The sequence below is a fragment of the Hermetia illucens genome, chromosome 3 (genome assembly GCF_905115235.1).
Source record: "Hermetia illucens chromosome 3, iHerIll2.2.curated.20191125, whole genome shotgun sequence".
Taxonomy (NCBI): Eukaryota; Metazoa; Arthropoda; class Insecta; order Diptera; family Stratiomyidae; genus Hermetia; species Hermetia illucens.
In genome coordinates, this window is record NC_051851.1 from 139658510 (window position 1) to 139681841 (window position 23332).

The following is a 23332-nucleotide window of genomic DNA, read 5'->3' on the forward strand; positions in this document are numbered from 1 at the left end:
GCTTGAACATGAATCCTCTTTCTGCGTTCTTCGAAGTGTCTTGATATTTTCAATCAGTTCTTTTAGGTTAGCAGCAGCTTTGACCTCTTTGAGTATCTCCGCATAAGACAGATTGCTCTTTTGGAGATAACAATTTCCTCTGGGCACATTTTTGCGATTTTTTCGGTTCTTAAGGTTTTGTGTGAGAAAAAAACCTTATTAAAATCGGTTCAACGTCTGTCTGTCCGTCTGACTCTTTGCCACACGAGATTTACTCTGACACCGCAGCAGCCATCGTCACGAAATTTGGTGAGATTATGTGGTCTGTGAACCGCTACACGTATAATAAATTGCATCATTTTGTGTTGGGTTTAAAGCGGGCTATTTGGGAAAAGAGGGGGAAAATTTTTCTCACCGAGTACCAAATGAAAGGTATTGTTCGAAAGTGATCTTATTTCTGATATTGGGTGAAACGCAGGGGAGTGGGGACTCAAAATGTGTCTACCAAAAAATTAACTAGGTCTCATTCTAAGAATCTATCCAATCGAAAAATCCGAACAAAAATTACAGTGTACAATCTGAGCCTCAAAATACATCCCATTCCAATATCTAGTCGAATAGCATCTTCCTATATTTTAGAAATTTACCGAAAACCCCCTTAAGTTCACCTTGGAAGAACAAGGGCTTTGATATAAATGTAAGCCACAATTTTGAATTGTTTGAAGCAAATCAAATTATAACTGACAAGGAGGACAAAATTTTTCATTTCACCTCAATTTGTTGCACTATAAGACGTGTATGACGTCATCATCATATAAAGTCAACTCATATGAACAGCAGAGTTGGAGTTTGGAGACATATCAAGGAACATTTTGAATTTTCAGCTGTGTAGGAGTGGAAAAATATGCATAGACAGTTTCTCACACAAGATGAACACAAAACCTTCATATCCGTCCGGCTTCTGGTATTGCAACTTGTTTGTTGGTAACTTTGATCCATTTTGTGTTTGCATTCCGCTTCGGTTTCGATACACTAGGCGATGTTTGCATTTTGACCATGTTTTTTCTCTTTTCTGAACTTTTAGTTACGCTTTTCGGAACAGGACAGCAGGTTTCGGCTTCTCCTTGGAATTTCTTTCGTCATTTTGCTATCTATTATAAGGGATTGACAGCTCCAATCATATTCTTAATGGCTTGGTGTATGTTGTGCTTGTCCATAATAAACTCGGACAGCATAACGATGTTTGCCTCAAGCATATTGAAGGGTATTTTCTCCGAATTAGGACTCTGTTCGCTATGAGCCCCGACGGGATTACTCCTTTTATACGCTTCTTCACCTTTGGCTTATATAGAATTTACCTATACTCTTTCTATTATTGTCTTTGGCATTGGAGGAATCTCAGAGTTGACGAGCTCCTCCTTCCTGGGTTCTGGAGTTCCTCCTGCGGTCGTCCGTCTGAATAAGCCTTGCGCTCTAACCACTCAGCTATCCGGACACGTTCAGTGATCTGCTTTTATTTCATCTTTCTTTGATTTTGTTACTTGTGTTCTCGGTGAGGTGGTACTACGTTAGACCCCATTTTTCTACAAATCTAAAACACTTGTAGCATTAGATGCCACGGTTACCACCAAGGCACTGCGATTAAGGGATATCGACGGCAGGAAGCCTGCTTGGTTACTCCCAAACGCTACTGGTATTGAGATTCCGAGCGCCTGCACCGTATGTTTTTTTCTTCCCTCTTCTTCCATGTTGGCTTCATTTTCTGGGTATTCTTCCCATACCTATTTTCGCCTGCGCACCATAAATGAGTAAATACGTGTACATGCAAAAAGGGGGCGTATATTTTGATCATCGAATAGAGTTATGTGTATCAAATGAAATTCCCCGATTCATACTTTCCGAAACCGGTATAAATTTTAACAGTAAGGACTTATTTAACGGCGCCATTCTCAGAAGCTACCCAACCGAAAAACCTGAAAACCTGCCACTGTATGGTACCTAGACCTCAGAATGTCCTTCACACCGATATCTGTTTAATTAAATTTAACAATAGTATATTATTGTATTTTTTATAAATTGAGTGGAAACCCCTCTCCCTCCTTAAGTTAATCCTAGAATCATAAAATTGAGCGGTCATGACGTGAAGCATGACACTGTCTAGGTTAGCGGATATCGCACTACCGCTAACAAAGTTATAATAGGTCCAAGTTCCTGCTCTTGTACAAATTCACTGGAGCCTAAGACTTCGAATGCCAGGATCACACTACAGTGAGTAGTACGATATAGTAAATGCATAAACGTCGTGAGTTAGGTACAAGTGGGGCAAGTGCCCATTCAAATATATTGGAAATATGCAAAACCTCTCATACCTGAAACTCTGGTTTTTCAACTTGTTTTTCTTAGGGATTTTTTGCTCTGTTGACTCGTTCTTCGTTACCGGATCCCCACTTCCCGCTTCTAATTGGTCGCTGCATGTTGCGTCGCGAGTAGATATGCGCCACAGTTTTCTCTTATTTGAAACTTCCCGCGACACTGGAGGAGGACTGGAGGTAGTCTTTCCAATCGCGGCAACTTCTGCCCGTAAATGTGGGGATCTACGAAGAATCGACATTCTGAGCGGATCCTTCGATGGAACCCAAGCCCACCTACCCGGCCTATCCATAAGTATGTCCATATACGTACATTCACTGGGCAGTCCCTTATCCACGTGAAGGGACGCCCCTGATAGGCAACTTCTTTCAGGCGTATTTTGTAAATTATAGAAACTTGTGTACTGCCTAAGGATGCCTGTGGCTTGCTTTCTTGGGGGGAAAATTAACCCAAAACCGAAGGAGTGAATATTTGCCTAGTTCACTTTTTAGGGTTTTCCAGGAATAGATTCTAACCGTGAAGTTGGTAAACTGTTATACAATCTATCAATCTCTATTATGCTCCTTGGGATATTCATCTTATTTTTTCGCTGCCTGAATGATTCAGATCAACAGTTTATGCTTCTGTTCACGATGGGCCGTTCGTCCATTTTCTTCATTCTTTTCTAACTTGATGTCTAATTCATGCCCAGGTTGCAGTTATTATTAGGAAAACCACAAAGTGCCTGTCAAACTTAGCATTTAGTGTCAGATGGAATTCATATTATCCCGAATCTTTTGGGAAGTTCTGACGTATATTGAAGCAGGTGATACCTAGCAATAGTGGCGATAGGGCGTCATTTCTGCTTATAAAGTACACACATATGGGTCCTACCAAAATGCAATATAAACATAGGGACCTTATCTGTCAATTCATAGACTAATTTTGCAATATTCAGCCTTCACTAAAACCCTCCAGTAATTTAACCCGTCACAAAAGTGTTTACATTCAATCAGTGAATTATTCCGTGGGCATCCTTGATGTGAACAAGCCGGACAACCATCACTGAGGCCTGTCCTTATTACAGAGGAGTCGCGCACATACTTTGGTCCGACAATTTGAATTTGGGAATTGAAATTGATGGTATACCCAATTGATTACATTTGGTAATGGTCAGCAAAGACTTTATTTCCTTTCAGAATGTGCCTGACATACCATTGCGTAGCCATTTTAGTGCTGGAATTGAGGACGTGTCTATAACCGAATGAAAAACAGGCAGATATTTGTCGTGACATTTATTTAAATGATATTTTTTTCGAAAATGGCTTGTTGTGAATGGGGAGTTTGATTGGTTGGTTTGATGGCGGTTGAACACTTTTGATGACCTATATAGTTTCAATGAATCGTTTGTGGTAAATTGGGTCCTGAGGAATGGACAAAATTGGATTAAGCAAACTATTAAAGGACATTCAGACATATTTAAGTTGAAAAAGGAATAGCTGGACATTAGCAAAAATATATCGTTGAAAACTCTTTTGCTTCCAATAAGTATGACTAAGGCAAGTAATTAGCAAAGGAATACTTTTAGAGAAGCGCGAAACCACATTTTTTATTCCCTTATAAAATTACAGTGCTAAAATGAATGCAAACTTAAGAACTCCTTTAACGGTTTATCTCAATCTAGCTATAAAATAAGGTCAACAAGCTCATCTAATGAATGTATGCTTAGTTCTATTGAAGGAAAAGTAAAAAGAACCCCCACTTGCGGAAACTTTTATAAAACTGGGTGGGCGATAGGGGCGGAGGGGCTTGGAACTAGAAGCAGGAATGGGTGCTAATGAAAGGAGGGTTTACAAAATTGGGATTGGAAGTAGTTACTCCTGTAGAAGACCACTTTGCCTTGAGGATCAAAAGGCCGGTTTTGGGATTGGAGGAGGAGCAATTGAGGGAACAGATGAGTTCGCAAAAGGTTTTTTTCAACGATATCGATCTGCATGGCCTGGGTAATGAATAGGCTGGGATGAGATTGGCACTTGGGGAGGAAGTTGAGGTTGTACAGGATCTGGTTGGAGATGTATTTGAACCGGTCTTCGTTTTTGAAAGTGTTGGAACACTGGCGGAGGACTTTGCGCTCATGGCGCTGGAATCATGCCATTTGGGATGTGGAAAATTGGACCAGAAAATAAACCCAAAAATTAGGAGAGGACGAACAAGTTGTTTCTAACAAAAAAGCTTCACCTTCGGGGGCGTTGGGAAGTTGTATTTGATGTTAGGACATAAGATATGAAATCACCGGTTGCACAGCCCAGTGCCTCGATGATATGAGGTTCGTGGGATCGATGGAAGTTCATGATCACGCCGAGCTGGGTAACTTTTTTAAGGGTTGGAATAGGAGCACTGCGGATTTTGAGGGACAGGGTAGAAATGTCAATCCACATTTTCGGCGTCTAGCGGATATTTCCATGAAACAGGGTGGTCTCGCGTTTTTCGGGATTGAGGGATAGTTCCCATCTGGGGAAGTATTTGTGAAGCTCGTCTAAATTAGAGTTCAGGCGAGCTTCCCCTACCGGGATGTTTTTTGGTGAAGGTATAGAGGATCAACTCGTCCGCGTATTGGAGGACTCAGATGAGGTCCGGATGTGAAAATGGTTTCTGGAGGCTGGCGGTGAACAAGGAGAAAAGGGTGGCAGAATGGACTGTTCCTTGTGGGGTGCCAATAGGACATGAGTAGGTGTGTCTGTATGCGGACTTGGGATTTTCCCCCTTCTAGGAAGTTAAGGGTTAGCTTGCAGAGTTGCGGATGGAAGTTTAGGATCCTGGACAACTTAAAGGCGAGTCCATACTGATATACGAAGTCGAAAGCCTTCCCTAGATCAAGGAGACCGGTGAAGAGCGTCCGATTTTAGAATGAGGAGCGCGTGCTCAACCGAGGGTTTGGGTCGGTTGCGAACTGGAAGTCAGGAATTAAGTTGCTGACGTCACAGTGTTCGCCTATGTGAGAGTTTATTGTCTGGTCGAATATTTTGCCGGAGGAAGATAGGATCGAGATAGGCCTCGGAAATCGGATTTAAGGGAACTTTGATTTTTATGGGGAATCAGACAATTGGGACAATGCGAACACTTTTCCAATTGACGGGAAAATGGGCGTTGTGGAATCAGCGGTTAATGATTGAGGATAGGATGACGGAAATGCTTGAGACGCATTTCTTGAGGACGATAGAAGATGTTTGGTCGAGTCCGACTGATTTTTAATTTTTTGATGAAGCTATTGAAGCTTCCTGGCTGTTCGGACTGACGGAACGGATGGGTGGGTTTCTTTTCCGGAATTTGGGGTCAGAGAGGCGGCGGTAGGAAGGGTGGGGGTGAAAGGAGCTTGGAGATGGAATCGTTGACCACGTCTTCTGGTCATGGAGGTGGAAGGTGCATTAGTGTTCTTGGATCAAGTGTGGAGGCGGGGGTGTTTTGGGGAAGGATGGTACTTTGTTGGGAAATCTTTTTAAAGCGTGGACAGGTTAGCTCCTGTATGTACCGGGGTTTAGTTCTGCTTAGTGAGGCGGTTGTGGAAGTAGTTGGTGCTCGCGGTTCACCTGTCTAGGCATCGGATTTCATTTAGGAGGTGTGAGTATTGCGGAGAATATCTCTTCCCAGATAATCTTCGCCGGAGGATCTTATTATATTTGATATCTTCCAGGATATCATCGGAAAGGCAGATCAAACTGCGGTAATTGAGGCAGCGGGTTGGGATCAGTTCATTGTATGCTTGCTGAATTGCTTCAGTGTATCGACGAACTGTTAGGTCGACAATATTGAAATTTGGCTTTCTGGGACTGAAGGTGGGGTAGGGCGTATGTCTCTGTCGGGGATGTCCAGAATTATGACGTCGTGATCTCTGATGCCAGGGGCTGTTTCAAGGAAAGGGAAGGTTTTGGAATTAGGAATGACAGTAATATTATTGTTGATATTATTCAAGGTAGGAGGGTTGGACTGAAGTGGGAGACGTTGATGCTGGGGTGTGAGTTGTTGCGAAATTGGTGGAGGAGTGTCCCGCTCGGGTTCGCCCGTAAATCGATCCAGGACGGGAGTCTAGCGTTCAGGTCTCCGCCAGGATTTGCCGACCGTATGGGGCTGGGACCCACAAAAGGATTGAATTTTTCGCGTTGGTGTTGAAAGACTGATCGGGGCAATAGATAGATGCTACGAAGACGATGGAAGACGAGGTTTGGAAGGAGATGAGGGTGATTTGAATTAAATTGAAAATGTGTGGGGTGGGAAAAGCTGTGAGAACAGAAACTTTTCAGAAACGGGAATGGATTGCGACCTTGGAGGTTGGGTTGGGGTCGCTCCGTCCGGAAAATATTGAAATAGGGAAAACAGGGGCTATATCTGTAGTTCATCCTGGTTTCACAGAGGAGAACTATACAACGATATAACGTTTATGATCGTTTACGAACAGCTCGAATTTCTGCCTGATAATGGAATTGATATTTAACTCGATAATCCTAACGTCCATTCTTGGAAGTTAGGATACTGACTATCTCATTAAACATCTGGAGGGGGTTACCTAGCGAACTCAGGGGTGTCAGGATTAGAGATGGTGGAAGTTGTTCCCGGACTGGCGCGAGATGTGGGTGTGGAGCTGGTGCGTACTGCGTCTGCGATGGACACAGACGGCCGTGTGATGAATGGATTTGTGGATGGATCGCCGGTGGTTCGGGAGGTTTGAGAGGCTGTCAGACGGGAGGGTGGTGCACGTTTCTGCGCATTTCCCCTTGCCACGGCATGGGCGAACGACGGACAGTTGCGGCAGTTGGCGGGGTGATCGTTTCCCCCAAAAATTTACGCACTTAGGCGTCTGCTCAGATCACAGTAATTCGTTGGCAGTTTCTGCATTGAAGCAACTGTTTATTTTTAATTGGCTGGAAGCGGAGCATGGTGTGCTGCACCGGTTTTATCGAGCTGATCAGGTCCTCGGTAAGCCAGGCGTCGAATGTGACCAGCCACAGGTTGAGGTTTACGTAGTTATTCCTCGCCTACGTTTTGACGAAGGGTTTTGCACTCGTTGGGGGTCACTTTCCTGTGAGAGCTCCATATCCTCGGTAGCTGCTGCGGATGCTGCGACTGTCTGTTGGTGGGTTGCGCCGAATGTCCGAGTGATGTTCACTCCGAGCGGCTTAACAGTTGTTTGGAGTTCTCGGATGAGCTTCTCTTGCCAATTGTTTCTCGCGAGCGCTTTGTCGAGTTTTTTAATTGTTTATTTCGCTTTTTGAAAGTAACCGACTCCTGTGTCTCGGATACAGCAATCGGTGCATTTCATCGGAGTCGCCAGAGTTGTGAGTTGACCAATGAATGTCATTAGGTTGTATAAATGTTGGATGTGCCTGTAAGTTGGTGGTAATTGGATATAAGGTGATGGATTTGTTGTTGTCGAGCTTAATTACACAATGATGTGGCAAGAAACAGTTTGGGGATGTAAGCGAATTAATGCCAATCTCTTCATGTGCCCAAGCCTAAAACATAAACTCATAAACTCAACATATTGCCGTCGTATGGAATCATCCTGTGCGAACCGTCTTTCTAGTGCCAAGCACCTTCTTAGCGCCATGTCTCTAGATTCTCCTAAAACATCAGTTCCACTTGAGAAGGGAAGTGAAGTCATGAACCTTCCTTAAGAGATCGCTTGGTTGTTTGATTTAAGTGGTTTTCCCAAACCTTTTCCATGGGCATTAGTGTTGTTGCAATTGTTTGATCGAGTAACTCATCTGCAAAAAGCACACCGCAAACTGCTTTTTTTTTGGTCCTTTATTCCGTCAGAAATGACCTAACTGAATAGAGAGTTATGTAATGTCGGCAAGTTACTGTCTAGCTTGAATTGGTCGATGACCAACAGTTGATTGTAAAATTCCTGTCCTGATCTGTTGAATATTGGAGTTCGGATTTGTTAAACTGATGTTTTTTGGGATCGGCCAGGTTTTAATGTCGAATGTCGTTGCTAGTTGCGGAGGTATTATTTGCTGTAAAACGTAGGCCTCAAAAGATTGTGAGAATCCCGTGATTTTGGATTCTAATCGAGCCATCTTTGAGTACGTTGTTTCCTATTACCAATGTCCTGAATCGCTGTCTGAACTTGTCACACCCAGCTATTTTTTCACTGCGACCCTGAATCTAATATTGTTCGAGATCTCGGTGATTGCTTATTGGTCGCCGTTAATGATACTGTTGCATTGCTCAAGAGAATATATTTTCCTCTTCGTTGATCATCATGAGTTGTCAGAGCGACCTGCCTGAATCTGGCTTATTACATGCCTTGCTTTCTGTTGATTCAATAGTGATGTGCGGTGTTGTATACTCGTTTCCTAGATCAACAGATTGTTGTACTAGCGTCAACATTTTCGACTGGAGTTTGCCACCCAGGTGTTAGAATAATAATTGGAGTTAAGGCAGTTGGTACACAGATAGTTGCTTCGAACGATTTGCAACCTCTCGTTCGGGGTTTTATTTAAGAAAATTTTGCAGGCATGCAGCACATAATTTTTCTTACAAAGACACATACTGACGACACTACTGATGTAAACACCCGAGCTGCCTTTGATGGTATCTATTTATCGCTCGGTAACTTGCCTTTCAGTACTAAAACTTCAAGTGACTGGAACCGCCATTCGAGGAATTCCAAAAATTCGACGATGGTTTAAAATTCTTTCGGATTTTTCAACGATTACTCGTATAACATGTGTATCGCCTTGTCCTTGTCCAGTAGGAGTAATAATATTGTATCCCAGATTCTCGTTGATTCGTCCAGGTTTTCTAAATCTTGAGATAAAACATCTCGCAACCCGCAATGTCTTGCTGGTGTACTAACCAGTCTAATAAATCAGCGAATTGTCGCCATTTTCCGTAGTCTCCATTGGAATGGGGTATACTCAATTTCGGGAGCATTATTGGAGATTCTGTACTGTGGTGCTCAGCAACCCGATCTTAATGTAGTCACTCATTCAGATGCGATCGCGACGAGGGTATCTCTTACTGCTTCTAGCAGATCCAGATAACTCTCAGCATCATATCCTTATACATATATTGAGGTTCAATTCCTCTACTTGATTCTAAAGTTTCTCAAGCAATATAGTGACATAGTATGCTTTTCATTGTTCATCCGTTTTTCGGGACACTCCTACCAGAATCCGATTTAGCGATTGGATGATAGCTCTTTGACGGCTGATGGTCTTCTAAGCTTGTATTTGGGCTTCAGTTGTTGATTGCCCTGACGATCCACTGAGTGTAGGCAGCTTCTCAGTTCCGAATGTCAGCATGGTTTCCTCGAAAATTCTGCTATTTTTTTCGTTGAGCTGCTTGTAAAATTTCAAATTTATTTAGTTAGTAACTTTATGGTATTTTTTCCTTATTAAAACGTCAAATAGGCATAACTCCTTAACGAAAATTTTCTAACTTCAAGAAAGCACTTTCAATTTGATAAGCAATTTTGGTTCTCAAGTTAAATTTCTATATTTATTCTGCTTGGAAAAGTCAATTAATGAGAATAGGGATTCCTGCAGACAATCCTAAAAAAAGCCTTCTGCATAAAAATCAATTTGGTTGAACGTACATAGAATGAAGAAGACCAAAAGAAAGTGGAGAAACGTCTTACTGAATTCCAAATTTTCGATGAAAATCACCCTCCGAACAACTTTTTGATTTATGTTGGCATTTTCATTCTGTAAATAAGTTTTAACGACTGTTCGGAGGACATCTTTGTGGCTATTTTGAGACGTGCTTGGGTTCAAATGTTGCGGAAATGTTATGTTGAAAGTGACGCGAGGGAAGCTATTATATAGTCGCAAGAGAAAATCCAATCTAAAGAATAACAGTAGAACCACTTCTAGAGAGAGAAAGAGCGCTCAGCATTTAAGTGTATTTATGTGCCTACTCCATTCTTATTCTGTAATATATTTTTATTTTGTTTTAGATCAGAAAATCCATAAAACTTATCAAGCACTCAGCAGAGATAGAAGGAGAGTAAAAATTCGAAATGGAGTGCGTTGACAAAAAGATAGTTGAATTGGTCAGGAATCTGTCCCAGGAGGTGAAGTGTGCAAGAAGAAATATAATAAATGGGAATAGTTCCGGGATAATGGATAATGGGGTTGTTTTGTTCTATCACAGAGTCCATTAGTGGTGATGGGACAACATCTTCTATATCATTTTTGACTCGCTCTGTAACTTATGGGAAGCATTTGACACTCAAGTTGTCAACTGTTTGTTTGAGTTAATTTACGGAGAGAGCTGACAAATTTGGGTTATCGTCTGGCCATCAGGATCTTGAATGGCGGTGGATTTTCACTTTAACATTTATTTTTAGAATTAGGAGTATGCGTTTTTGAGTTTTGAATAACTTTGAGCAGCAAAATAAACCAAGCAAGATTAAGGCTGGACGCACAGACATTTTTTCAATAAACAAATTTTCGAAGTTGAGAGCAAGGGACAAGGAAGGACTCATGTTCTCCCGTGTTTACAGTGAGTTACCAAACTCAATCACTTTTCGTGTATCTAGTCATTGTTCAATTGTTGACTTGATAAGGAATTCATGGATCTCTCTTTCGAGGAGAGGAATTCGTGACGAGTTTCGAGGTTTCTCCGTGGGCTTTCAAATGTAGAGCAGGTAAAGGAAACTATTGTGAATCTTCGGCTATACCTTCGCACGTAAAGGTTGACCCAACTTATAAGTCAAGAGTCAATTATAACACGTCCAGCCAAGTTTTCGTCTTACCCACGTGCTTATGTTTGAGATAAACCTGTGACCGTTCGACCGTTCTTCGCCGCTCTTGCATCCTGTTTGTCGCTTAGTCTATAACCTCATTCGTCAAGTTTGCTAATTTCTTGAGAACCTCAGAATACAGGCAAGTTTACAGGCGTTCTTGTCGGCTTCACACAACCTTTCGTAATCTTCACTCTTTGGGTAAAATATCCTGTTTTAGGCAGTGTGTGAAAATACTGTGTGCCGTTTTAGTTGTCCGTTTCACCACCTTGTTAGGGATTCGATCAATACTGTGGGCTGTGTTATCTTCCACTCCTTTTGCTGCATTCAGAACTTCGTCCACGGCTACTGGAGGAATGTCTTCGACACATATTGATACCGTTTGAGAGGAAACTTTCGGATATTGGGGAATCAATTTCGAAACTATCTGCCATATTAATAGAAAGGGACTTTTTGCCATTTATTGCCAACATCACCGACTTCTATGTACCTTCCTAAGGATCAGAATGTACCCTATTACTAGGTCGTTTCAAGCAATATTTCTACATACATTTCACGATGGCCCATTTGCCGTCTCCCAATCATTAGCTGACGACAGGGACCTGCTTTAAATGAGATCTGAAGCGTCTTTCCCCAAACTGCGGTTTCTACAACTGAGCTTTGCTTCTATAATCACTCCTAAGTATTTGATGATCGGTTTGGAAGTGTTGGTATGATTCCCAACTTCAATGCAGACCTAATTTCTTTTACGGCGTTTGGTGATAAGGACGGCTTTAGTTTAGTAGTCCCACAAGTGTCAGAACTCTTTTACCAAACCTTAACAGTACTGATTGCTTCGCATGAATATAACTCACCACTTTCGAGATGTTTTGCGACTACAATCATTGCTATACCGTCAGTGTAACCTACCACCGCGGCTTTCTCCAGAATCGGAAGATTAAGTGCATCATTGGACATGATGCTCCGCAATAGTGGGCCCAGTACATATCCCTGTAGGATATCCGTCACCCGACTTTTGGAGTCGGTGTCAAATGAAAGCCTTCATTCTTGTAAATATGTAGTTATCGACAATAGTAACGAGATAGGTGGAAATACCAATCTTCGTAAGCAACTACCCCATTGGGTTTTAATAAACTGAATTGAATGCATTTCTCACGTCTATGGTCACCAGGCAGTATTTCTTGGTACTACCCTTTTGGTGACCCGCGTTCTTGGCCAAGCTATTAAGTAATTTGATAGTATCGATGGTTGATCTAGGTTAGCAGAACCCATAGTGTTTATCTGAAAGACCCCCTTAGCTCACCATAACTGGGAACAATCTATTGCATTGATTACCCGCTTTGACAATCTCCCCATAGTGTTTAGAAGACATGTGCGGCTACAATAGGATGGTTTACCTGGAGATTGACAAGCCTTAGGTAGCAGTGCCAGCTTTTGCCGCTTCGATGATGCAGCAGATACCTCTCTGTTCGTGTTGCATTTCATAACAAGCTAAAGGACGCCGTCCTGACTTGGGGTGTTATTGTGGCCTATTTTACCGCCATTATATTCTGAGGTCCCTGGAATGAATGCATTGATGGAGGAAATACTCCCGATGATTTCAAACAAAAGGATAGGGCACGTGATCTGTGGTGATGAACAGTCTCTGAATCGTCCCATCATGATTCTTTAGATACCCACGAGTAGTAAGTTGCTTTAGATACACTTTTCTGACCGTCTGCTAATCTTAGGTCTTCCTGATTTCTTACTAGATTTCAGGCATGCTTATGCTTTGCATAGTGGCTTTTCCATAGTTCGAAGAAGATTGCCCGGTGGTTGCTGTGGGTGTTGTTCTCAGTGATGAACCAGGAGATATGCCTCAGTGCAGAGCTGACAAAGGTCAGGTCTACAACCGAACCAGATCTCCTTTCCCAAAGCTGTTTGCATTACCTTCGTTAGTCAGAACTATGTCCAGCTCTGCAATAGTTTCTCATAGTCTAATTGTCACCGGAAATCATGTCCGATAGATAAGATTGTCAAGCTCGAATTCAGACCGTGTCAGACATGGTAGGGAATTCTATCGGGTTTATTTATGGTGGCAAGTTCCATCTCAGATTTCGTTGCACAATAGTATTTGAGGTCCATATTGGAGTTCTTTGTAATATGGCTTTTCTCCCCATACCTTATCCATCGCTCAGATCTATTAGTACCGCTAGTGTATGGCTTCGCGAAGTGTTCAAACATGAAGCACTTAAAGCACGTGTTTAATGAAATTTGCTCTTTCAGACGGCAGACAACCCACCCGATTCGAAATTTTCCGGCCGGTAACAATTTTTGCGCTGCTTCTGCTGGTACTCGCATTGTAGCTTTTTAAGCACTACCATAAGATTTTCGCGAAGTCACAGTGGATTGAGCTTTGCCTTTTCCATTTCTACTAACTTGAATTGTTCTTTCAGCGTTGTGGAAATTTCTCCTTTGGATGTTATTATACTTCTTCAATATCCTAAGACTTTGGGTACGTACCGCAACATTTTCATTTAGTGAGCTTTTAGCTTGATTACGAAAGCTGACAGTTTTACCCAAGTTGGATTTTTTCAGTTCAAACACGAGATCGCTCTTCAGGGTCCTTCGGAACTTGCTGACATTTCCGCCTAGACACAACCTTGACCTTTTTTAATATTTCCGGTAGGAGATGACAGATACCCCGGACGAATTCACAAATTTACTTTCTTCTCCGCCTGCTTGTTAGCAGTCTTGGTCCAATCAGCATTTCCGTCTCCCTAAGATTTCGCTTCGTTTGTTGAATATGCTTCCTTTCTGCCTGGGTTTTTTGAAATTATTAGTATTGCTATTGCTATTTCCTTAGAGGATCCACATCTTTTTCCTGTATTCCTTTGTTTGATGGTAGATCGATGGATCAACTTGGGTCGTCTGTAACTGGTAATACAGGAGGTTTCGGTTCTCTTGCGACCTGTTATGTGGACCCTAATGGCTCTCGTCATATTTTTTATTCATTGGTGCACGGACATTTAGAACACATAAAGGGTACTTCAGCGGCTTAGGGTTTTGTTCTCTATGAACCTTGGCCGGATTACACTTTTTAAACATTCCTTCACACTTAGCATTTATTGAGTTTTTCGTGCCGCCTTTGGCATTGGTAGAGATTTAAAAATTGAGGAGCTTCTCTTAAATGGTTCAATTTTTTGGTTCTGGAGTACCTCCTGTGGCCATCCCACTTTATTTATTTATTTAATGAGGACAATACACAGAAAGCAAATTCCTTATTATATATTGTCCTCAGAGGGAGGAGCAAGTGAATGGCTTGTTTTACGTTTAAAGCTTGAGAGGGAAATAGAGTCAAAGGACCCAAGCAAAGCAAAGCCTCGGGATCGGAGAGTGAAAGTAAATCTCGAGCTCAGCGAAGGGTACATAAAAAATGTCCGCATTACGTGTGTAATGAGACGAGGCGATACGGGAAGTAATATCCGAGTTGGCGGAGCAGTCCATCAGACAATTGCAGAGTTTGAAAAGAGTACACATATCATGGATGATACGGCGTTGCGTTAGGGAGGGGAGATTGAGGGTGCGGAGTCGTGACGGATAATCAACCTGTGGAAGGTTCTTTGTGTAAAAGAGGGTCCTGGTGAATTTGCGTTGTACAGCTTCAAAAGCGCGGCAGTCACGGATGCGGTAGAGGGACCAAACTGCACAGCAATATTCAAGGACAAGGGAATTGAAAAGTGATAAGGTTGGCTAGATTGAGATAAAGTCGGAGAAGGAACGTAGGATAAAACTAGACATTTTGGAAGCTCTATTGATGATGTCAACGAAGTGGCAATTGAAACGAAGTTCATCCTCGAATATTACACCCAGGTCTTTGAAGGAAGTCAGTAGTGAAAGGGGTTGTTCTCTGAGAGAATAGGAAAAGGGTGTTGGGGAGGGTTTGAGGGAATAGCGCATCCAGTGGAGCTTGTTGACCGAAAACCAACGGATTAAATTATCAAGGTTGGACTGTAAGAGAGCACAGTCGAGCGGAGACGAAACAGAGGCAAACAATTTAAGGCCGTCTGCGTAGAGCAAATACGGGCAGGTGAGGATGGAGGCGAGGTCATTGATAAAAACCAGGAAGAGTAGGTGGCCAAATATAGAGTCTTGAGGAACGCCCGAGGAAGGAGAGCAGGAACGAGATGAGTAGCCATGAAAAGAAACTTTGCAGGAACGGTATGAGAGATAGGAGGAGGAAAGCCAGGAGATGATCCGTTGATCTATGTTTCAGGAAACCATGCTGCTCTTTGACAATGAGGTAACGGAAGTGCGCGGTCAACCAGTCGTTGACGTATCTTTCCAGGATTTTGGAGCAAGAGAAGAGAAGAGAAATGGGGCGTTAGTTCACAGCAAGGGAAGGGTATCCGCTCTTGAGGATGGGAATGATAAGAGCCTCTTTCCAGAGACGGGGAAACTAGCATTCATCTAGACTTTTGTTGTCGATTATGCTCAGGGGGAGGGAAATGTGTTTTCTACAGTTAAGGAGGAATAGATTAGGAAGGACGTCGGGGCCAGGTCCGACATTGGGGTCAAGATTACCAATGAGGAATTCAACCAAGGAAGGCGTAAGGAGAGGAATGGCTAGAGATTCGGAGGAGTCTGCAGTTATGAAAGGTGTAGAGGGTGGAGGGTTCGAAGGAGAAAACACTGAAGAGAAGTAGGTGCAGAGAAGGTCGCAGGACTGGTGCGGGGAGTTGTCAGTGGAGTCAGCGAAGCTGATAGAAGAAGGGAGAGATTGATTTGGATTACGAGAATTGCGACCGTGAGAACAAAAGGGTTTTAAGTTACCGCGGGCAAGGGCGGCTTCGACGCTCACTAAGTACCTTTTACGCACTTTTCTGACCATTGACTTCACAGTAGAGCGTATAGCCTTAAAGTAAGCAAGGTCGGCGTCATTTTTAGAAGGCCAAAACTTCTTCCGCAGTGTATGTTTGAAGCGAATGTTAATAAGAATTTCCGTTGTGAATCAAGTTGGGTACAAACGTAGGCAGGGAGGGGAAGAAAGGATATAACAGGAGAGGAGATCAGCGAGGATATTGTAGAAGCTGTTAAGAGCTTGATCACACGATGAGTTGCTTAATATATGTACCCAGTTGAAAGACGCTAAAGCTTAGTTCAAATCGTCAGACCAGTTGAGCATGGGGAGGTTGAAATTTCCGCAAAGGAAGAAAGGGGGGGAAGGGAATCTGACGGTAAGGAGTTCAGACAAACTGTCAAACAATTCTTCATACCGGTAAGAAGGGCTAGCACAGGGGACATATACACAAGAAACAATGAACGGGAGAAAGTTGGGCGGGGAAACACGAAGAGCAACACAATCAAAACGAAAGCCAGAGGAGGAGAAGACGAGTTCGGTGGGGAGTGTATCTTTTATTGCAATTAGGACCCCACCGCCGGTGAACTTACGAGAAGCATCCCGGTCCCTGTGACAGCGGAAAGTGGAGTACCCTTCGGGGAGCTCGAAGTTTAATATGGCATCGTCCAGCAAGCTTGCGGAGATACAGATAGCATGGTGCTGCTGAGCCAGCGTGGATAAATTGAAGGCCCCCAGCTTGGTCCTTAAACCCCTAATGTTCTGATAAAACAGACGGACAGTGAACATGGATCCAGTTATATAGCTCGGCGAGACAGGCGGGTTGCCCTGAAATTTACCCGCGAATTGGGGCACTTGTATGGCTTGATGAATACACCTTCAGGCCAGAAAGAAGAGTTGCCGAGGATGTCAACTTCGTGTGGATAAGTAACCTTGAAAGATGCAATCACCCGGTCAGTGTTGTTGTCTTTTGTGAGTTTAATGCAGGACAGAGGAGAAAGTAAACCAAGTTGGCTCTTTATATACTCTTGTCCGTAGAAGTTGTGAACGCTAGCCTGGTGATAAAGAGCTGTTTAGGTTGGGACGTCATCTTTAGTTTGGGGCCACTTGTATGGATGGATAAAGTGCCAGGATATATGGCAGTAGCGGGAAGCGGAGCTTCGTTGGCGACAGGAACGATGCCAAAAAGTGGGGCGGCTGTGTTCCGATTCGTGATTTACTGAGGAGGCTGCGGATATTGTTCCGTTGTAGGTGCGATGGAGCGAGACAGGATCGGAGGCTCGGTGGACCGTAACTCGTCGCATGGGGGTCGCTGAATCAGGGGTGTAGAGCCCGTGGAAGCAACCCTGAACGCTTCCGTCGGCCAGCGATCTTTTTTCAGAAAATATTCTTTGTTGATGGGGTTCTTGGTCGGATTTAGCTTCTATTTTTGCTTTCTTTCTATCCAAATCTGAATCACTTATAGCATTAGATATCACGGTGACTAATTTATCTACCATCGAGGCACCCCGGTTGAGTATCATCGATGCGTGCGAGAGCGCTTGCTCACTTCCAAAAACGACTGGTACTGGGGTTCGGAAACCTGCATTATAGCTTTTCTTTTTCTCTCATCTTTCATTGTTGTTTTATGTTCTAGGTATCCTTCCGGTAACTATTGGTTTCTAAGCGCGGAGAATGGGCAAACATGTGTTCACACATCAGTAGATATGCTGTGCCTGTTGGGAGATCTAGCAACTCTTCTTCTGTGTGTTTCTCTGTGTCACGCTCTTTGTTCGGAATTGTTGGGGTTATCCTTTGTGTATATTTCGAAGCCTATATTTCCTGATGATTGTCCTATTCAGGAACAGCATTTTTCGCTCCTCCACTTCGGTTGTAAATAAAATACACATATGTATAACCACAATTTAACATGTTTAGCTAAATTTCGAATTATAAAATTGAAATCCTTGCTATTTCGCGAAAGATTGATAAGGGCTCAATTTACATGCCTCATAAAATGGAAGAAATGGAACGACTTCTCATCTGCTTTAAAAACATGCAATTTACATCTTCCAATTTGTCCCGATTACTGCATACATCTGTATACCCTTCCCATTTCTATTCTATGCGTCCTCGTACCGACATATACATATTTCCACCTTTTCAAGTTCCTTACGTTCGAAACGTCCTGAAAAGACATCAGCGAATGTCATGAATCTTTTTACGATGAAAATGTTTTTCCAAACTGGACTGAAAAACGATGAAAAAGTTTTCTTGTTTCCTTGAGCTCAGGCTTCGATGGAAAACATCCGAATATCGATCGAATTGGATGGAATAGTGAATAGAAGGTGGGCGTGAAAGTCGGTCGAAGATACAGAAATTCACCCCTTCCCCGTTTCCCGTCTATATATGATATATTTTTTAACTGTCAAAATTATGGACCAATAAAACATTGTTGTTATTAAAAAAGGAAAATCGAGGAATGGAAGAATAGCAGGGAACGGGACTCAAGGCTGAATTTGTTATAAAAGCAGGCGATCGACAGCGAGCGGACGAGGAAAAGTGGAAAAACATGATAATAAAAGTAAAATGAACTTAAAAGAATATATAATTCCCAAGAGAGCAATTTTTCGGAACTCTTGAACTTTGTTGTGCCATGCGCTCGTTATCTGGGCAAATGATAAAGAAACCAGTAAATTGAATTTGCTAAAAAGTTAAAAGGGAAACTCTAGAGGTATTTTGTTTACAAGGAAAAACGAAAGCAAATAGAGAAAATGTTCTAGGTTGTCGATTTTATTTGACTTTGGCCATAAAACGGGCAAATATTTTATCTTGTCTTTTTACGGTTCGTTAAGTATACGATACTTGATATTTTGAACTTTAATGTCCTCCGTAGTTTGCTGAGAATTGGCCAGTCCACAAGGACTCATCATTTATACATTCACCTAATTTGATCTCTGCATAAAAATTTCAACTTTTCCATGAGATAAACAAATATGGATTTAGCCCCGATTTCCATTCTCAACAATTTCCCGCTACCAATCCTGTATTTTTCTACTTTCAGGATATGACATGTGGTGGTGCTGTGACATTTTGGATATTATTAATTTTAGTTTTTAGCCTGAAAACTGATTTGATCACGGGACGACCGGATGAACTGCACATAGGTGGAATATTTCCATTAGCTGGGAAAGGTGGATGGCAGGGCGGCCAGGCATGCATGCCGGCTGCAAAGCTGGCATTGGATGACGTGAATATGGAGGATAATTTATTGCCAGGATTTAAACTTATTCTGCATAGCAACGATAGTGAGGTGAGTTGGTTTTTTGATTGCCTGTTTGTTTATTTGTTTAGAATAAATTGAAAGTTGGATATTTGCATTTTGCACAGGATTCTGATTCGCAAGCAAGTTTCATGTAATTAACGAAAACATAATAAATTTCAGAAGTGTGCCTCGAATATTAAATAGATAATAATTGTAATTGGAAAAATGAACTGCAGTTTGTCGTTGATAGTTCTGGGAGTTGATTCAATTTGGAGTTGAAAATAATAATTATTTAATGAATCCAATTTAAACAATATTTATTATAATCACTGCAGTGAAAATGTTTTCTGGGTTGACTTATTGAAACTCAGCTTATAAAGTTAACGTGGAAGTTTAAAAGGGTGTGTGATGAGGCCTTGGTTTCGGAGTTCGACATCATATTTCCGGAAATAGGGCGACGCTTTCTAATAGACAGAGAAGTTTATAAATTGGTTCCTTAACTGAGTCACCCCCCTTCTTCCAAGTTTTCTGCGAGAGTGTCCATGAAGACCATGTTTTTGTTTTTTTGACATCAGTATGATGCTTTGGTGAGCACCAATATCTTTACTATGGTTACTTTTTATCTCTTTGACCCTTTTATACTAATAACCGACTAGAATTTACGAAAAGCTGAGTTGTATGACAGGAATTCGATTTGGAGAATTTTGGAGAATTACCGGTGGGAGATCATCATTATCAACGGCGCAACAACCGGTATCCGATCTAGGCTGGCCTTAATAAGAAACTCCAGACATCCACGTTTTGCGCTGAGGTCCACCGATTCGATATCCCTGTTTGGCGTCCTGACCTACGCCATCACTCCATCTCAGGTAGGGTGTGCCTCGTCTTCTTTTATACCATACATATGGGCCTTGAAGACTTTCGGGCTGGATCATCCTCATCCATACGGATTAAGTGACCCGTCCACCGTAACCTATTTAGCCGGATTTTATCCACAACCGGACGGTCATGGTATTGTTCATTGATTTCGTCGTTATGTAGGCTACGGAATCGTCCATCCTCATGTAGGAGGCCAAAAATTCTTGGAAAGATTCTTCTCTCGAACGTGGCCAAGAGTTCGCAATTTTTCTTGCTAAAAACCCAAGTCTCCGGGGAATACATGAGGACTGGTAAGATTATTGTCTTGTACAGTAAGAGCTTTGACCCTATGGTGAGACGTTTCGAGCGGAACAGTTTTTGTAAGCTGAAATAGGCTCTGTTGGCTGACAACAACCGTGCGTGGAATTCATCGTGGTAGCTGTTATCGGTTGTTATTTTCGACCCTAGATAGGAGAAATTATCAACGGTCTCAAAGTTGTGTTCTCCTATCTTTATTGTTCCCGTATGACCAGTGCGGTTTGATGTTTTTACCGCTTTGGCTTCGGGAAAGAGGAGCACCCTCTTGATAGCACTCTCAAAGTGTGCGATTCAGAGTTTCCAATTGGTCTTCTATCGCCAAGTTAGTCCTTAGTCGCCTAGGGAACTGCACTCTGCTGCTTAGAAGCTCTTTGAGGTCTGTTCAGTCCGTTTTCTTAGGATTCCGTCTTCGTATTATCATACAAGCTGTTCACCTACAATAGTCAGACTAAATTCTAAGTAATGATTATCTGAGAGTGAGGTGTCATCTAGCACTCGCCAGCCTCGAATCAAAACTTTATAGTGTAGATTTTTAGGTCAATTACTTCACTTCTTCTTGGCCCCACGACCAGCTGAATTGATGAAATCAAACAGCTTCTCTGCCCTAGGATTCCATCTGCTACTTCCCCAACAAATGTGCTGAGTGTTCGAATCACAACGATTAGATTCCTTAGTTCCTGCGTTGCGGGGAAACGAAGAATTATAGGGTAAATAAGCAGACTACCTATGACGTTTCTTCTTTTGCCTGGCAGTGCAAGTTGACCGTAACTAGGTTTTGGGATCAGAATTGTCTCATAACGGATGCCTCTAACAATTTTGTGCTCAGGACGCAGGCTCTCGGCCTCGAGGATCTCTCATCGAAGAAGATCCTGGTCCCCTTTACTGATCCGATATCACAGATTTTGATAAAATGAACCCATGGCCCTTGGACGGAAAATATATAAGGTCAATCCTGCAATATTGCCACCGTAGCTGCCTGTAGATAGGAAGAGGCTTTGCTAAGGCTTATTTGACTAACTTTTATGTTTGTAGACTTAAGTTTAAATGTGAACGCCGTAGCTAACTGAAGAGTCTGCTGCATTCAGTGTCAATCTAACGCGGGTGACAAGATTTTTCTCAGTTGCTGGGCTGCATGGATCAGTTTCCACAGGCAAAGCTGTAGTCCCCACTCCATTGCGGGTGAAAGTTTCTTTCTGCAGAGCCCTCGTCTCCCATTTTCTGGAAGAATTAGGCAGCAGTTTCACCGACAGACGCGTCGTAGTCAAGTTTTCAATTAAGGGAGTTGATGTACTATATTTTCTGGCTGACCGCGTCGTAGACACTGAAGTGAGACATCCAAAATCCGTGCCTCGGCCATGACCTGATTTCTCAAAGTCGGGGGCGGATTCAAAGTCTGCGACTCTTTACTACTTGGAGAATTACAATCCATCGTTTCCATCTTCATGTGTTTTGGACACCCTCAGTGTAATAGTAAACTACTACACACTCCCGCACCACCACCACCAGACGTTTTCGTGGCCAATTTCAATGAGGGACCTACATAGACCCTCTCAAAATTCACCAGTACTGGTTTTCCTTGTGCAATAAAATAATTCCTTCTCTCCATATGTTTCACAAAGCCGTTTTTATAGGGGTCGTACGTCTTACGGACTTCTAACTTCTCGGTCTCTTTAGTAAAGTTGAATCTTTTGCTACTATCTTTTGTAATATTGGCCGTACTTTAGCGCTTGCTAAGCTATTCGCGTCGTTTCGTTTGCTATGCACTTCAAATAGTTAAGTTTAATTCAAGGCAAGAACATGATAGTTGACTTTCTCATCAGTAGGGGAAGCTGGGGCACAATGAAAGACAAAAGTTGGTTTTACTCCACCCCACCTGAGACTTTTTTTTCAACTTTTTATTTTTTTCCTGCTACCTTAGGATTTAGTCTATGTAAGAAATGCGACAAAGTGTATCCGGGGTGCCCTGAATAGGAGGGCTATATCAGAGTGACATATGATGGCGCAAAATGCCACGTGCTGCACCCAAATAAAATCTCGGAGGACTTTGAGGTCCAAAATGGAGGCCGCCAGGATTGCACTTTGTCACCGATATTGTTTCTTCTTGTTATCGGTGACGTTCTTCATGCTGCCTTGTCCGGAGGACATGGAAGAGTTCAGTGAACAATGAAATCTTTCCTCAAACGCCTCGGTTACGCTGATGTCATTTGTTTGCTCTCCCAGAAGGTCATGGACTTTTGTCAAATGGTTCCGGATTTTAAAAGAGAGGCAAGTATAATTGAACTGAAATGAATTGGAACAAAACCAAGGCTCCCAATCTGACGAGTCATTGCCCTTCCCTATCTGCATTAATGGACAGAGCATTGAAAGCGTCCATCAATTTGTATATTTGGGAAGCGTAATTTCTGCCGGCGGCGGCACCGAACTAAACCTGACGCATTGACAGCGCTAAATCTGCTCGCTGCCCTGTCTAAAATGTGGAAGTGCAATTATCTCAATACTAAGATCAAACTGGGACTGTTCTGTGATAGTGTTCTTCCTGTGTTCCTCGATGGGAGTAGAACATGGGAGGCGCACTCCATCGTTACTCAAAAGCTCCAAGCTTTCGTCAATACCTGTCATCGTCTAACCATCCGAGTACGCTGGCCTGACACTGTCTCAAATGACCAACTTTTTCGGCATACAGACTTGCTATGTGATAGGAAGACGGAAGTAACAGTGGATAGGTCACACATTAAGCAGGGGCGACACATTGCGGGATACACCATGCAGTGGTGCACTCTGCCAAAATGGGGCAGAGTTTAAATAACCTTCTTTTGGCTGCTTTGTTTTTGGAAAGTGGAATCGGCTTTTCTTTTCAGCAATAGCTTTCATTTCTGGAGTGCTGGTAGTTATCATATTCTTGCCTTCCTTCCTCGACTTTCGATCAGCTTTTCATTCTCCTGCTTTTGGGTCACCACAAGAATCTTCAGGAGAAAGGAAAGTTTGACTGGGATTAGCTCTT

The 23332-nt window shown here is 42.6% G+C and overlaps 1 protein-coding gene across 5 annotated transcripts in view; it reads left to right on the plus strand.

Annotated features, from left to right (window-relative positions):
* The window catches only part of LOC119651982 (gamma-aminobutyric acid type B receptor subunit 1), a 768875-nt gene that overhangs the window by 61695 nt on the left and 683848 nt on the right, over positions 1-23332 (plus strand). For all 5 annotated transcript variants that reach the window (XM_038055893.1, XM_038055894.1, XM_038055896.1 and 2 more), the window contains exon 2: positions 18955-19203. In XM_038055893.1, the coding sequence (XP_037911821.1) occupies positions 18958-19203 (246 nt within the window). In that variant the 5' untranslated portion in view covers positions 18955-18957. The remainder of the gene's footprint in view (positions 1-18954; positions 19204-23332) is intronic.